Source organism: Furipterus horrens, unplaced genomic scaffold, assembly GCF_987537825.1.
Source record: "Furipterus horrens unplaced genomic scaffold, mFurHor1.1.pri manual_scaffold_2, whole genome shotgun sequence".
Lineage (NCBI taxonomy): Eukaryota > Metazoa > Chordata > Mammalia > Chiroptera > Furipteridae > Furipterus > Furipterus horrens.
The window spans coordinates 191,283,136-191,297,407 of NW_028327172.1; the positions used below are offsets into that span (position 1 = coordinate 191,283,136).

At 41.5% G+C, this 14,272-nt stretch overlaps 1 protein-coding gene across 5 annotated transcripts in view; it reads left to right on the forward strand.

The window, feature by feature from the left end:
- Positions 1-2,704: 2,704 nt before the first annotated feature.
- The window catches only part of ATP8A1 (ATPase phospholipid transporting 8A1), a 219,998-nt gene continuing 208,430 nt past the window's right edge, over positions 2,705-14,272 (forward strand). For all 5 annotated transcript variants that reach the window (XM_090266926.1, XM_090266927.1, XM_090266925.1 and 2 more), the window contains exon 1: positions 2,705-2,970. In XM_090266926.1, the coding sequence (XP_090123052.1) occupies positions 2,922-2,970 (49 nt within the window). In that variant the 5' untranslated portion in view covers positions 2,705-2,921. The remainder of the gene's footprint in view (positions 2,971-14,272) is intronic.

A 14,272-nucleotide genomic window follows, 5' to 3' on the forward strand; every position in this document is an offset into this window, starting at 1 on the left:
TTCTGTTACACAACTATGTCGATCACCCCAGTTCTTGAACTCTCCCCTTCTCTCAATGTCTATAGTTGTTGCTGCCTGTCCATTTGGCATTAAGCATCAGCCATCTAGTTACATTGCTAGTTGACTTTAACGCGTGCTCTAAGTGTCTTTGTAACCCAGCACTCTGTCTCAGCATTTAGTGTAAATTTTGTAGAAGATGATAAAATCTGGTCCTTCGAGAAGCTGCCCTTGAATAATCCTCTTCCTTCTAAGTCCATCAGCATGGAGTCAGAAGACCTGAAAGTTTTTAAATGATCTTGCTGACATCTGAATTGTACTACAGATTCTGTGACAAGGTCATGTTGCTGCAACCGGAGTTCCCTGCCAGGGGCTGGTACACTCTGCTTCTTACAACAATGGAAGATGAGATCTGAGAGGAATTTGAAATCAAATAGAGAGATTAGTGCCATACTAATCATACTAACCCACTTCAGTCGTGTTTCTGAACCAATAAAAATGTGTGTGTTCTCCAGCAATCAGGAGTGAGTGGTTTTCAGAAATGAGTTAGTTGGGGACACTCTTACCATTATGGATATGGTGATAAAATAATCTGGGGAAAGATACACAGAAAGCTAGAGACTGTATCATGCAATGTTCTCTGTGTGAAAGACTGCTGTCATTTCCTGTATGAGTGCCATATGTTGTCACCTTTGCTGATGGATTGTCAATGGGACCCACATACACAAAGGCATATATCAAACAAAGTGCTGTATAGAAAACAGGGATGATCTCTGGAACTCCCTTCATATAATTATTATTTGTAAATAAGCAGTATTGAACTTCATTTGAGGGCTCACCAGGAAGTAAAAAGGTGATTGCTCATAAATCAAATACTGTCATGCTACTGTGCACTAACCTTGAACAAAAACTGGCTCTGGCTTTCTATGAATCACACCTAAAACATTAATCATAAAAGCACTGCATTTCCTCTGGTTTCTATGCACTGAATTTTAAAGCTGGTTTTTTACTATTCCTTGTTATACTTAACCTTGTTTACTTTTGTTTCAAACTCATGTTCATCAAGCCACAGGAAGCCTGCTTTACACAGGGAGGTCCTGGATCTGGAAGGAATGAACGTGGCCAGTGATGTCAGTCCTTAAAAACCTGTGTACTCGTTCCTTACTTTTAGAAGAACATACTTGTAGATCATTACCATCAATCACTGAAAACAAGCACATTTATCTTGAGTCCTGCTCTACCCTGTGATGTTTCCTTAACACTGGAAATGCTTTTCTTTTTTTTTTTTTTTTTTTTTGTTCTAAGCCCAGCCTCTGAATCAGAGCCAAGTAGAGTGGGGTCTTTCATAAATATGCATTGACTGCCTGACTCAGTATGAATGTAGGGCAGGGCTCTGATTAGCAAATGCTACCTGCAGGAGGCAAAGGAAATACCACAAATGGAGATGAGATGCTATTAGCAGATTTTGTGTTTTTTTTTTTTTTTTTTTTTTTCTTGAGGCTTGGGAATAATTACTTAGCTCTCTGGTCAAACCTCTCCAGATCTCTCTCTTCAGAATCTGAAAGCAGCTCACATAAAAGGCCTCTATATAAAGCCCTCTTCCATCTGGTGCTGGAGAAAGAGCACAAGATGAGGAAAATTGCCTCTAATTTAATTTCTTTCTTTCTTGCCATTTGAACAGTTCACCAGAATCTATGTAATACCATACATTCTAACTTAAAAGATGAAATCAGCAATAAAATTAAAATATCGTACTTATGATATCTTGTATACAAAGTAAAAGGTAAGGAGGTTACCATGATCTTTAGGATATGAGGCAAATTAAGATTGAACACATTTGTGAATTTTATACTAGGACCCCTCTCCTCTTGTTAAAACTACTGCACCCGACTTCCTGAGGGTTACTCTAAAAGCAAAAACCCAAAGTAAAAGTGCTTTTTGAACCACTTGGCCCAACAGTTGATTTTATTGCAATTCCAGAGCTTTGTCAGGCTGCAGAGCATGCACTAGGCAGGGTGCGCCCGTCCGCCGGGTCCACTCCACTCGTAGTTTAGCCCCAGAAACACACAAGCACCAAAGGTAAGAGGAAACCCGGCGGCCGGGCACTTGGCCTCGGAGCCTGTTGCTTGTGGGCCAGGCCAGAAAGCAAGTACGATTCAGGCTGAGAGGGCTGCTGGCGGTGCAGGGAAGTGAGACTAGCAAGCCTGCGGGGAATTTTTGGTCCCTTTCCACTTTAGGGACTGAGACTTAAGCTTGGCATTCCAGTCCCTTTCTCCCCCTGCCTGCCTGCCCACTCAGACCCAACCCCATTTTGCAGACCACGGCCGATTTTATTGTTCTTAAAAGCCAGAGGGTATGGGTGGAGGAGCTATTCAAGGATGCTGAAGCCAGAGCACCCGTTCTTCCCTGGTAAAGGCTTAAGAGTGTCAGAAAGGGGTTAAGGAAAGACAGGATAAGTTGAAGCCAGGGGCTGAGCGAAGACCGGGTAAAGAGGAGACTGATTGATGATTCCCTCCCCCCGCAGGGATGGTATGGTCCGAATAGGGGCGGGGCGAAGGAGGTGCTCTAGGGTGTCTCCACGCCCCTTTTCAGCCTTGCTCGCCGCACTGCCTCGAGAGCGAATGGACGCGCGCCCCGGCGACCCCTCCCTGGCGCCGGCGCCCAAGCTCCGCCCCTCGCCGAGCCCCCGCCTCCGTGTCGGCTGGGAGAGCTCGCCCAGCTCTGCGGACGCTGCCACCCTCGTCGCCTCTTCCTCCTGTTCCCCTCGTGCGGGGGCCGCACCCCGCGGCTACGCAGCCCTGGGTGGGCGGTGTGGCCCGCGCGGCTGCTGAGCGCTCGGCGCGGCGCAGCCAGATCTCCCGCCTGCTCGGCGCAGTGACAGGTGCAGAGTCTGGACTGAAGACCCACCTGCAGCCGTCGCCGCGATGTCCACCATGCGGAGGACAGTGTCGGAGATCCGCTCCCGAGCGGAGGGTGAGTGGCCGCCGCACCGAAGGTTGTGTACGGAGCGCGCGGGGAGCGGCTCCGGGCCAGCCCGGGGTCGTGTGTGTGTGTGTGTGTGTGTGCGCGTATGTGTGCGCGCGCGCGCGCCCGCTTTCCTGTGGGGGAAGAGATGCCTGTCCCATGTCTTGCCCCAGGCTGTCGCCCCTAGCGGACCCTTCTTCATGCGGCACCTCCAATGCACTTGCAGACCCCTTCCCAGCTCCAGAGCTCCAAGGCTTCCTTTACACCGCAGCGTGATTATTTGGTCGCTGTCACCGAGCGCTCTTGCCCAACCCACCTCCCTCCCACTAGCGTACAAACCTCCGCGTCTCCACTTGGTTTCCCCACCCTAGTGAACAGATAGATTTCCAACCCGCCGCCCACTTTTTGCGCCCCACACATCACGGCTTCCAGAGAAACAGGTTTGCCTTTCCCAGGCTGAAGGATCCTTTGATTTACAGCCCCTTGCCTCCTAGAGCGCGAGGAGTCTTTACTGGGGTTGGGTGCTCAGCTGGTACTGTGCGTTACTGTCTCTGCAGTTCTGCCTCCTGCAGCAGAGTCTTACCCAGCTCCCTCTAAGGTTTCGATTTTGTTTTTCCTTTTTCTGAAGTCCACACTTTGGCTAGCTGAGCTGACTTTTGAGCAAGGTGGATGCTGTTTTCTTTGCTCCACCCAGGACCAGCTGTTGAATGAATACACTTGTCAGTTGTGAGCAACAGATGCCCAAGGACAAGTGAGTTTTGGAGGGCCAAGACACTCTCCATCTTGTCTAAGGAGCGCTCAGCATCCTGCCTGGCATGTGACAGTTACTCCGTAAATATTCCTTGGTTTTCCTCATGCCAAAGCCAAGATTATACACATCTCAAGTTTTGTTTTCTTCTGCTTTTCTCTCCCATAAACCCATACTTGCGAAGGGTAGAATAACATGTTTTTTGAGAACTAGTCTATATTGTCATCATCACCAATTCCCATCCTTGCCCACACCCCACCCTTTAATGTGAGGCAGGTGGTAAAGTGGTTTTAGGCAAAAAAAGAAAAAGAAAAAAAGAAGTTAGGAGAATAGGATTCAAGGGGTTTGAAACTGGCTATTGTATTATTTCTCCTCCTCAGAGTCCCTGTGTTAACAATGGGGGCACTGGGCTCTAATATCAACACTTTTCTGGTTACATTGCTTGGGAAATACAGTTGGAACTCTGGAGAGAAGGCCACGCAAGAGTCAGAACTGACCTGTGCCCTACATAGGAATTTAATACCTATTTATTGATATATGGGACATTATAGTTTTAGATGCACAGTGGAATGAATGATAAAGCTATAAAAATGTGCATAGTAGAAATGTGTTCATTCTTTTTTCTTATACTTCTGAGTAACATTAGTGAATTTCCTAATCACCATTTGAGTGAACCATACAGTTAATGAAAATACAGTGGTAACAGTTGGGATTGCTCTTTCAAATAGTGACAATTGATGAATCATATATTGTGGGAAATAAGGATGAGAGAAAAGACCAGAAAGCAATGAAAAACTAGTGGATTTTATTACTAGTCAAAGGCTACAGTATTGTTTTTAATTCACATAAGTATTTTGCAAAGCATTTTCATAAAGATTACCTTATTGGACCTTATAACACTCCTGGAGGTTGGTGAAGGTGATCTTATCTGGTAGTTGAGAAACCTGTAGCCCAGGTGATTTAGGTACCTTCCCAAGGTCAACTAGCTAGTGCAGTGACACATTTGGATTAAGAGCCCTGGGAAAACAAGGACCACTTCTTATTTAATCCTTGTATTCCCTGTGTATCCAGCAGTGTCAGGGGCATAGTGACATGTGGTAAATGATCCTTCCCTGCCATATTGGTTGGTTTCTGTTTATTATATGCTGAGCATTTTGCTCCAGACTGTGGTGAGGACAACGTAAATAATGACTCTGTGGGATGGCGCTGTGGCTCATTGCCTGCTCTGCCCACACTTTTCTTTCCTAAGGAATAGTCTCCTTTGATGGCTCCTGCTGCCTAAAGCACCTTGTTCTGAGCTGCAACCCCTTGGCCCCAGCTGATTGGACCGGGGTAGGCTCCTGACCCAAGGTAGACAATCCATAGATGTTTCAGACACTTGTAACCTTATAGTTTGGCTCAAAAAGACTCATTGTGAGGATTCTCTTATGAATTAAGTTTAGAGACTTAGAGTGAAAAGTGAAGCAGAAAGGACAGAGGTGAACAGGCTGGGACAGGAGAGAGTGGCTGGCTATAATAGGTCATGCAAATGCTGCTGCTGCTGAAGTAGAAACTATGAATGAACAGAAAGATGGGAGAGAGAATGCCCTGGATGGTGAGAATGGGGCAGACAGACACAGATGCTGAGAGGGTGGCCAGACCCTGGAATGCCCCGCTCCCTCCTTCCCTGAGTTTTCTAGTCTCAATTCCCAAATAACACTAGGACTGGCTGTTTTTTCCTTGAAGTAACTTGAATGGGTTTCTGTTCTCTGCATCCAGATTGGCCAGATGCATGACTGTCCTATGCAACTTATTTACAGCCAAATTGGGGAGAAAAGACTTACATGAAAAAGGGAATAAATAGTTCACAAAGGGATGTTATTAATTGAATATTGTGCTTGCTATGGATGACTTCGGTCCTGTGGAGGGTTAGTGTTACAGAGCGAAAGGGGGTTCTTTCACGTGGCACCTTGGTGTAAAAATCCAACAGCTAGTGTTGAGGAAAACAGGTCTTTATTTACAATATTCCAACCTGCGGAGGACAGTGAGCACTTCAGCTCAGAGCCCTGTTCTCCTATGGGACCCAGCACTTCCCTTGCTCCCCAAAAGGCTATAAGCCAAAAGCATGCCCAGAAGTTCCCCATCCCTTACCTGTCAGCTGTCTCCTTCAGGATCTGGGGTACGGTGTCATCAGCCTCTGTATAACAGTCCAGGAAAACATGTGCCATGTTGCACTGGATCACACAGGGTTCTCCCTTTGCCCTTTCAAAGCTGCATAATGTTCTCCCTTTCCTTTCAAAGCCACATGGAGATTCTCCCTTCTCAAAACCGCATGGAGAACTTCCCCTAAAATGTCTGCTGCTTATTTTTAAATCCCTGACTGCATCCTGTGATGCAGTGGGCATGGTAACCAGTTCTGACCATTCACAGAACCTTACACAGTCTGTGTACTCTTTTTGTACCATTCCATGGTCCAAAAACCTCTCCCATCTTCTTCGGGCCTTGGAAGTATCAAAGCCATTTGTGTAACAAAGACACTAGTCACTAGCCACAGGCATGTGAAGGCATCTTAAAAGCTGTTTCCCTTTCCCCATCCCCCAACCTGCAGGCTCTGGGGATTTTTGGACACCCCCATTCTGTAACAATAGCACATAAGAGCATGAGGCATGCTGAGAGAACACTTCATTGAGGAGGGACCGGAGATGAGTTGCTCACGCAGTGCTTCTCAGAGTTAAAGGTGCACATCAATCACCTGAGAGCTGGTTAGGTGCAGGTGCTCAATCAGTGAGTCTGCCTTGGGACCGCACTTGCTGCATTTCTGACAAGCCCACAGGTAATGCTAATGCTGCCTACAGGTCACAGTTTGCATAGTTGGTTAGGCATAGCAAAATTCTAAAGGATATTGCCATCGTTTTTAATAGTTAAGAGGGTGTAAAGGTAGAGTAACCCGTTGAGAAAATGGTGAAAGGGAATATGGTGTATTTGAGAGTTCTTAAGGAAGTTGGCCAAGAGCAGAGGGAAACTTGGAAGGAGCAGGATGTAAATTTGGATAGGTGAGATACTGCTAGGTTACAGAGCAGCGCGGGTGCCAACACGCGTCATTTCGACAGAGCATCGACTGTTTGAAGAGCATCTTAGAGCTCCTCTCATCCAAGTTCTCATTCAAGCAGGATGCCAGTGTATAATATCTCTAAAAGGGCCAGTCAGGAGCCAAATCATCATAGGGAAGTGACACCCCAAAGAAGTGATTTTAGAAAGATTAAGTCTGGAAGTATGGTAAATGGTTTGGAGAGAATGACAGTATAAATAGACTCTTCTGTTTGTTTGTTTTTTAAGTCTAAAAATGATAAAGTCCAGGATTGGTATTGGAGTGGAGCAGTGAGAATGGGAAGGGAGGAAACCAGAGATATTTCTGAGAAAAATCATTAATTCATTCAACATTGAACTTTAACCAGCACAGTTCCAGTGAGAAGAATACAAAAAGCCTGGCCCTGGAGGTGGTTACATTCTAGTGAGGTAAGAAACAAACGAAAAACATCAGAAATTAGCAAACTATAGAACTTGTTGTGTGGTAAGTGCTATGGAAAAAATAAAGAGCAAGGGAGATGCTTAAGGCTGGTGGATGGATTGCAGTTTTGAGTAGGTTGGTTAGGCTGGCCTCCACTGAACAGCTGGAGGAGGGGAAGGAATTAACCTGGAGGGGATTTGGGGGAAGGGTGTTTCAGGCAGGAGGAACGGAAAGAGCAAAGGACTCAAGGCAGCAGTCAGGAATGTTAAAGGAACTGTGAGAGGGAGAATAGCAGGAAATGAGGTCTCAAAGGTCATGTCATAGGACACCGAGATATAGTGAATATTGGTCAGGAGACCAGTGAATTCAAGTAATAGAAGATTCTAGAGCAAGCTCCCAGGTATCTCATTAAAACTTCAGTTTCCAGGGCTGGCTCGTGAAGATTCTGCTCATTAGATTTTTCTTTCCTTTTCTTTTCTTCCTTTCTCTCTCTTTTTTTTTTAAGGAACTCTACAGTCTTAAAACTGATTGAGTGAAAAAATCTATTTAAAGATAAGGAAACTGAGGAGGGTCAAAACAATAAAAGAAATAAATTCAAATTTTAAAGTAATTGTGGGACATCCAAATGGACATATTTGAAGCTACTTAGAAATTTGGAGGTTAGATATAGGGGGGAAAAAATAAAACAGTAATCTTGAGTTCAGAGACAATAGTTGAAACCCTTATACTAGATAAATTGGCCAGAAACCAAGACTAGATAAAGCAGAGGGCTAAGAATTTTAGATCTCATCATTTCCACCCCAACTAAATCAAATGGGTCTCGGAACACAAGATTAGGAATGCTGGAAATAGGGCCTGACACCATAGTGGTTTACACAAAATAGTTGTTCTCACTCTTGTAAAACTAGTCTGGAGGTCAGCAGTCCGGGTCAGGTGTGCCCACTCCATAAAGTCCTAAATGACGTGGTCTCCTTATGGCTTTCTGTTTCACCATCGTGAGTACGTAACTTCCTGAAGTCTAATGGCTGTGGTTCCAGCCATTGTGTAAGAGTTCCAGGTACGAATACATGGAAGGGTGAGAGACCACCCAGAGTACCACACAAAGACTAAGTGCTTATGTACTTTGACTCCCGTATGTAAGGGAAGCTGGAAAATGGCCTTTTCTCACTGGGCACATTGCTGGGTGTTTTATTACTAACAGCAAAAGGAAGAATGGTTATTGGATGGGCAACTAACAGGCACAGTTGCTGTCAGATTCTCGGATTACCAGAGGCTTTGGCTGGACTCAAAGAAGTGTTCAAGGACTCCTAATTTACAAAATAATAAGCATTAAATTGTTCAGAACTAAGGAAATACACCAAAACCCAGACCTGTTCAATATTTGCATTTTCTTCTGATGAATATTATAATGCTAAGATGTTAAGACGTTCATTTGGTTATGTAAAACATGTGCCAAGTAATAAACGTTGGAGTTGTTTTAGGGATTGTTCTCCTAAACTGTTCTATATAAATGGAAACTTTAAAATGTTTGTAATTATATAGAATACTGTGTTACATTTACTTAAAAGATTTAAAAAGTAGCATTAAAGTAATTTCTGCAAAAAAATTGTTAAAGGGAAAATTTTAGGAGGTCGTTTCATTTATTTAGGTTAAAAAAAAAATGACTAAGACAGTTTTGTTTCTTTAAGAATCAAGTGTTATGCACCTGCTGTGTGCCAGCTAACTGGGTGGTGGGACAAAATGTGTGGTGATGAAGGAGGTCCCAAAGGAAATATGGAGACAAGTTAAAGATTTATAACAGACATGCACTGTGAGAGAGGAAGGGTGTATGAGTGTCATGATACTTCATGAAATCCATGTTTGTGAATCCCAATACATGTTATTTTCTTAGTGTAATTCTCAAGATACTAAGTGTGGTAGAACTAAATTATTTTAGGTTTCCTAATCTGTTGTACATCATTCATTTTTTCATATCTCATTTCAAAATCAGAGAATTAAATCATGTGCCTACCTGACAGTGATAGAAAGGTTTACATGGATCAGAGTATACTTCTGAAGTTAGTGAAGTGTTTGCTGCTTGAGTTTCTGTTCACATAGTTTCATTATTACCATTCAGGCAACAGTTTCATTTTTCATTCTTCAGTGGAGCCCACATCTTTCAATGCTCTTGTCCTCTGGATAGCAAGCTCCCTAAAGGCAGGGATTTTTGTTTTCTCTAGTGAGATAATGCTCTCATGGGGAGCATTGGCTGGCACATAGTGGGAGCTCAGATATTGTTTGAATGAATGAATCTTTTGACCTAGAGAGGAGATGACCTAGAGACACCATATGAGCAAACCTACTTGATATTCTCCTACCAGAACCTGAGTACTACAAAGGGAGCGATTTTTCTGTGACCTGATTGATGCTCTGCTCTTACAGCTTTGCCTGGCCACACAGTCACTTGTGTGTTTGTCAAATGAATGGATAACTCTGAACTTTGTGTTTAATGGGAGAACTTAATTTTGTCCTCTTGATTGTAGAAGTAACACCTCTTTATTGGAGAAACACTGCAAAAAGGTGTCAAGACAGTAAAAATCACCCCAAAGTATGCCATCCAAATATAAACATTGATGACATTTTAACAAATAGGCTTTCCAACTGCTTTCCAGAAGAGGAGAAATATATTTACTTCTTTAAAAAATGAGATCACTTTCTACATTATTTTTAATGGTTTTTCCCTCTTATATTTCAAGGACGTCTTTGCCTGTCACATAGATGTGTGTGTACTCCATGAGAAGGATGGGATTTTAATATTTATTTTTCTAGTTTTAGTGAGATATAATTGATACATAACAATGTAATTTCAGGTGTACAACATAATGATTTCATATATGTGAGTATTCAAAATGATTACCACAGTAAGTTTAGTTAATATCCATTACTTTACATAGTTTCAAAATATTTTTCCTTGTGGAGAGAATTTTTAAGATCTATTAGTAACTTTCAAATGTATAATACACTATTACTAACTCTAGTCACTGTGCTGTACATTATTCCATTCCCAGAACTTATTTATCTTATAACTGAAAGTTTGTTTCTAATGGCCACCATCACCTGTGGGAAGGGATTTTTGTCCAGTGTCATGACTTACAGCCTTGGTACCTAGAGCAGTGTCCTGCATTTGGTAGCACCTCAGTCATTATCTGTTGAATGCATAGATCATTAATCTCATGGCAGCATAGTGTTTTTATGTTCATGTATCCAATATAATAATTTACTAAGAAATCCTCTAAGGTAGGCATATAAGTCATTTCAGCTTTTATTTTTAAACAAACCAGTCTTGAATAAACAACTTTATACATCTCTGTGTACTTTTCTGATTATTTCTTTGTAAAAAGCCATGAGGGATTACTGAGTCAAAAGTATGTACCTTTTTAATGAGTTGATTCCTATTTAAAAATTACTAGAAAGGTAATTATTTCTCTACCCCTTCTCTAGTACTGGATAGTCTTTTTTATCCTTCTGAATACACAGTGTAAAAAAATGAATGTTTAAGTTACATTGTTTTGCTCATTAGTTGAATACATTTTGGTAGTTTATAGTGATTTTTTTCTGACTTGTTTATTCAAGATCCTTTATGAATTTTTTTTATTTGAAATATAAGAGTTCACATGTTGAAGATATTTTTTCTATAGTTTATCTTTTTATAGTGTTTCCTCATGTTTGTGAATTAATTTTTATAAAGTGGAACCTGTTTTTTATTAAATTTTTTGCTTTTTCATATTTCTTATTTCAAACTAATGATTATTTATTACTGATATTTTTCTTCTAGTACTTTCAGGTTTTATTTTAAACAGTTAATGTGTGGTTTCTGTGGGGTTTATTTTGTTGTGAGATGTGAGGTAGGAATCTAATTTTATTTTTTCTCAAATTATTATCCACTTGACATGATAACCATATATTTAATAATCCATTCTTTCAATACTGACTTGGGCACTTCTTTTATATACTAAATTTACATATATAATTCATCATTTCTGGATTTAGTCTTTTTTTCCCTCTTTTTCTGCCTCCCCCACTCCCATAGCCTCAGTTTTATCTGTCTCTTTTGGCCCCTAGTGTCAAATTCTTTATTGCAAATAATAAAATATATCCTCATAGTGATCCTTCTCGAACTGCTCTTTTCTCTCATTTTTCTCTGGCTGTATTTCTGTTTATTGTTTCCACTTGAACCAGTGTCAGTCATATTAAAAAGTGTGTTGGACTGTTTATTGGGATTGCATTAAGTTACACATTTATACTAAGAGAATTGGTATCTTTCATATATTGAGTCATTTAAGCTTAGTTTTTCTATTTACTGGTATTCCTTTAATGTGCTGGGGAGAGGTTTCTTAAAAATCAGTCCTGCCCATTTTATGATTTGTTTCTAAATGATTTATATTTTATGAAGATACTGTGAATGTGATCCTTTCTGAAATTATATGTTCTTGTTTGTGGTTGTTAGCACATATAAGGTGGAAGCCATTGATTCAGGCTGAATTCTTTCATTTTAAGTAGTTTTTTAGTTAATTTTCATCACCATAGATTTAAAAATTATGTAATATATCATAAGGCAAAGTGTTTTTAAACAAGGTTTTCAATTAATCAGACTTGACCAGGTATATATTGGTTATACTATTATTTCAGCAAGATTCATTTTTATCTGCTGAAATATTGTAGACTCTGGTTCCAACTTACTACTTATAAGGTATCACATAGTAGCTTTTACATGATAGCCAAGATGCTGCTCTTTTTTTATGCTTTCTGCTAGGGGCAGAAGTCAGAATTTAGACCAGCTGGGAATTAACTTGGCTTTGTGGAATCTACTTAGATCAAACTGGCACTCATCTCTTTGATCAGCACTAAAAGAAGTAAAATGTGAGCCTCAGATGCTGGACACATATGTATCTTTAAATATTCTGATAGCCACATTGAAAAACATAAAAACAAGCAGGTGAACTTAATTTTAGTGATATTAACCTAAGATATCCAAAATACTATTTCATCATGTTCTTTGTATAAAAATTAACAATGAGATAGTTGGCATTTGTTTTCTGTGCTGATTTTTCTTAATATGTTATATATTTCATATGTATAGTACATCTCCATTTGGACTAGTCCCTTTTCATGTGCTTAGTTGCCACATGTGGCTGCCATACATGTTAGAATTTACTAGAGTTTTCAGAATCTAAAATTTTATACGGCAAATAATTTCTTATTAAAAATGCATCTGTGGATATGCTCACTTAAATGGAAATTTAAGCCTTCAACTTCCTTACAACAGAAGGCAGTCACAAATGTCCTCATAACACCTCACACATGTTAGTGTTTAGATAATAGTGCTTTGGCATGGCCCTTCTGGCATGTTAGCAGTTTTATGTAAGTATATCATGTCATCTTTTGAAGCCTGTTGTTTTGTTCCCATTTAACAAAAAAATAAAAAATAAAATATCCCATTTTAAATAGATTTGATAAGCAAAATTCATCCTGCTTTACCTTCCTGTTAGTTTTCATTAAATGTTACATGAAATGTATGTATGTAGATAGTAACTTCGAGTAGTATGCTTTTATATATAATGTTGCCATCACTTTATTCATCTAAGGGGACTGTAGAACTTGGCTTCATGGGTCGTTTACACAGTTTATTAGGCAAAGGAAAGTGTTTTAAACTGAGTCTCTCCGTTCATTATTTTGTGAGCCATCTTTAAAGATGCCTGATCTTGAACCATCTGGGGCTGTGCTTAATGGGATTGGGCTAGTCAGGTCACAGTTCAAGCAGAGGCTGTTACTAACAAGAACAAAGCCAGCCTAGGCTCCAGACCAGCACTTCAGTGGGCCACACCTATTCAGCATACAAGATTTGCTTTCATGAGTGAAGCAAACAAGTAGTGGTATGCAAGGCTTACTCAGAGAGATGGACTGTACTGACACCAATCTAGAGTAGTCACGCTTCTGTAATTGGCTTAGGTCCCCGTGGCTAACTGTGGTCCTAAAGTAAAGCCAACTTGGTGTAAAAGGACTCTCGTTCCGGAGTCTGCAGGCCATCTTTGCCCTTTGTCCAACCCCCCTCCCCTGCCCCATGTTGATTTAGTCCTGCCTCAGTCCTGAAAACCTTAGATGTAGGAGACATTCAGGAGCTCTGATTCAGCACTCTAAGGATGTGTAATGAATCACCGTCATCATTTCTTTGACCCTGAGTGCCTGTCACAGCAATTCCTAGAGCTCCAGGACTGGGGGCCTCTGCCTTGCTCTGGGAGAGGAAACCCTGGTCCCTGACCCAAGCTTGGACACACATGCTCTGTACTTGTGAGTAGTTCTGTTGCCCAGTCAGGTCTGCCAGGGGTTCTGAATGTCATTTGCTGTACTTTCGCCACTTGCCCAGCTTGTCTAGACAAACTTGTTGCCCTGTGTTGAAGATCTTTGGTTCTGAGTGTACCTGTTGTCAGAGGCCATTTTTTGTGGATCTCTTGCTCTGCTACTGTATTGTTATCCTAATGGCTGTGATTAGTGACCCTTTCCAGTCCCTCTCCAGTCTTTCTCACTGTATTTTTTTTTCCTTTTAAACTCATGTTCTGTCTCTGAACAAAAAATGAAACCAACCTCTTTATATATTTTACCCAGATTTGATGTGCTGCCCTCCACCCTTACGCTTAAGCTGGGTGCAGTTCACCGTCAGCGGCACAAGAGTTGTAATAAATGCTGTCGGGTGGATTTACTCAAATTCTGTAACTTTATTTTCACGGTTAGAGAAATGACGTGAAGAAAAATGACTCTGTCTGCCATCTTGAATACAAAGTGTGTTCGATGTGGACAGGGGAGTGGGAGGCTTGTGTAATGTGGGTTGTTTTTTAGCCATGTTTGCACCCCAGTGGTGCTCAACCCTGGCTGCACAGTGAACCAAATAGGGGGCTTCAGACAATACTGATGCCCGGACCCATCCAGACCGGTGTAATCAGCCAGGCATATGGTCACTGGGCTTATGTATCAAGCACTGATGTTTTATCTCCTCGGTAATTCGAGTGTGTGGCGGTGTTACAAAAGACTCTGGTGCAGGC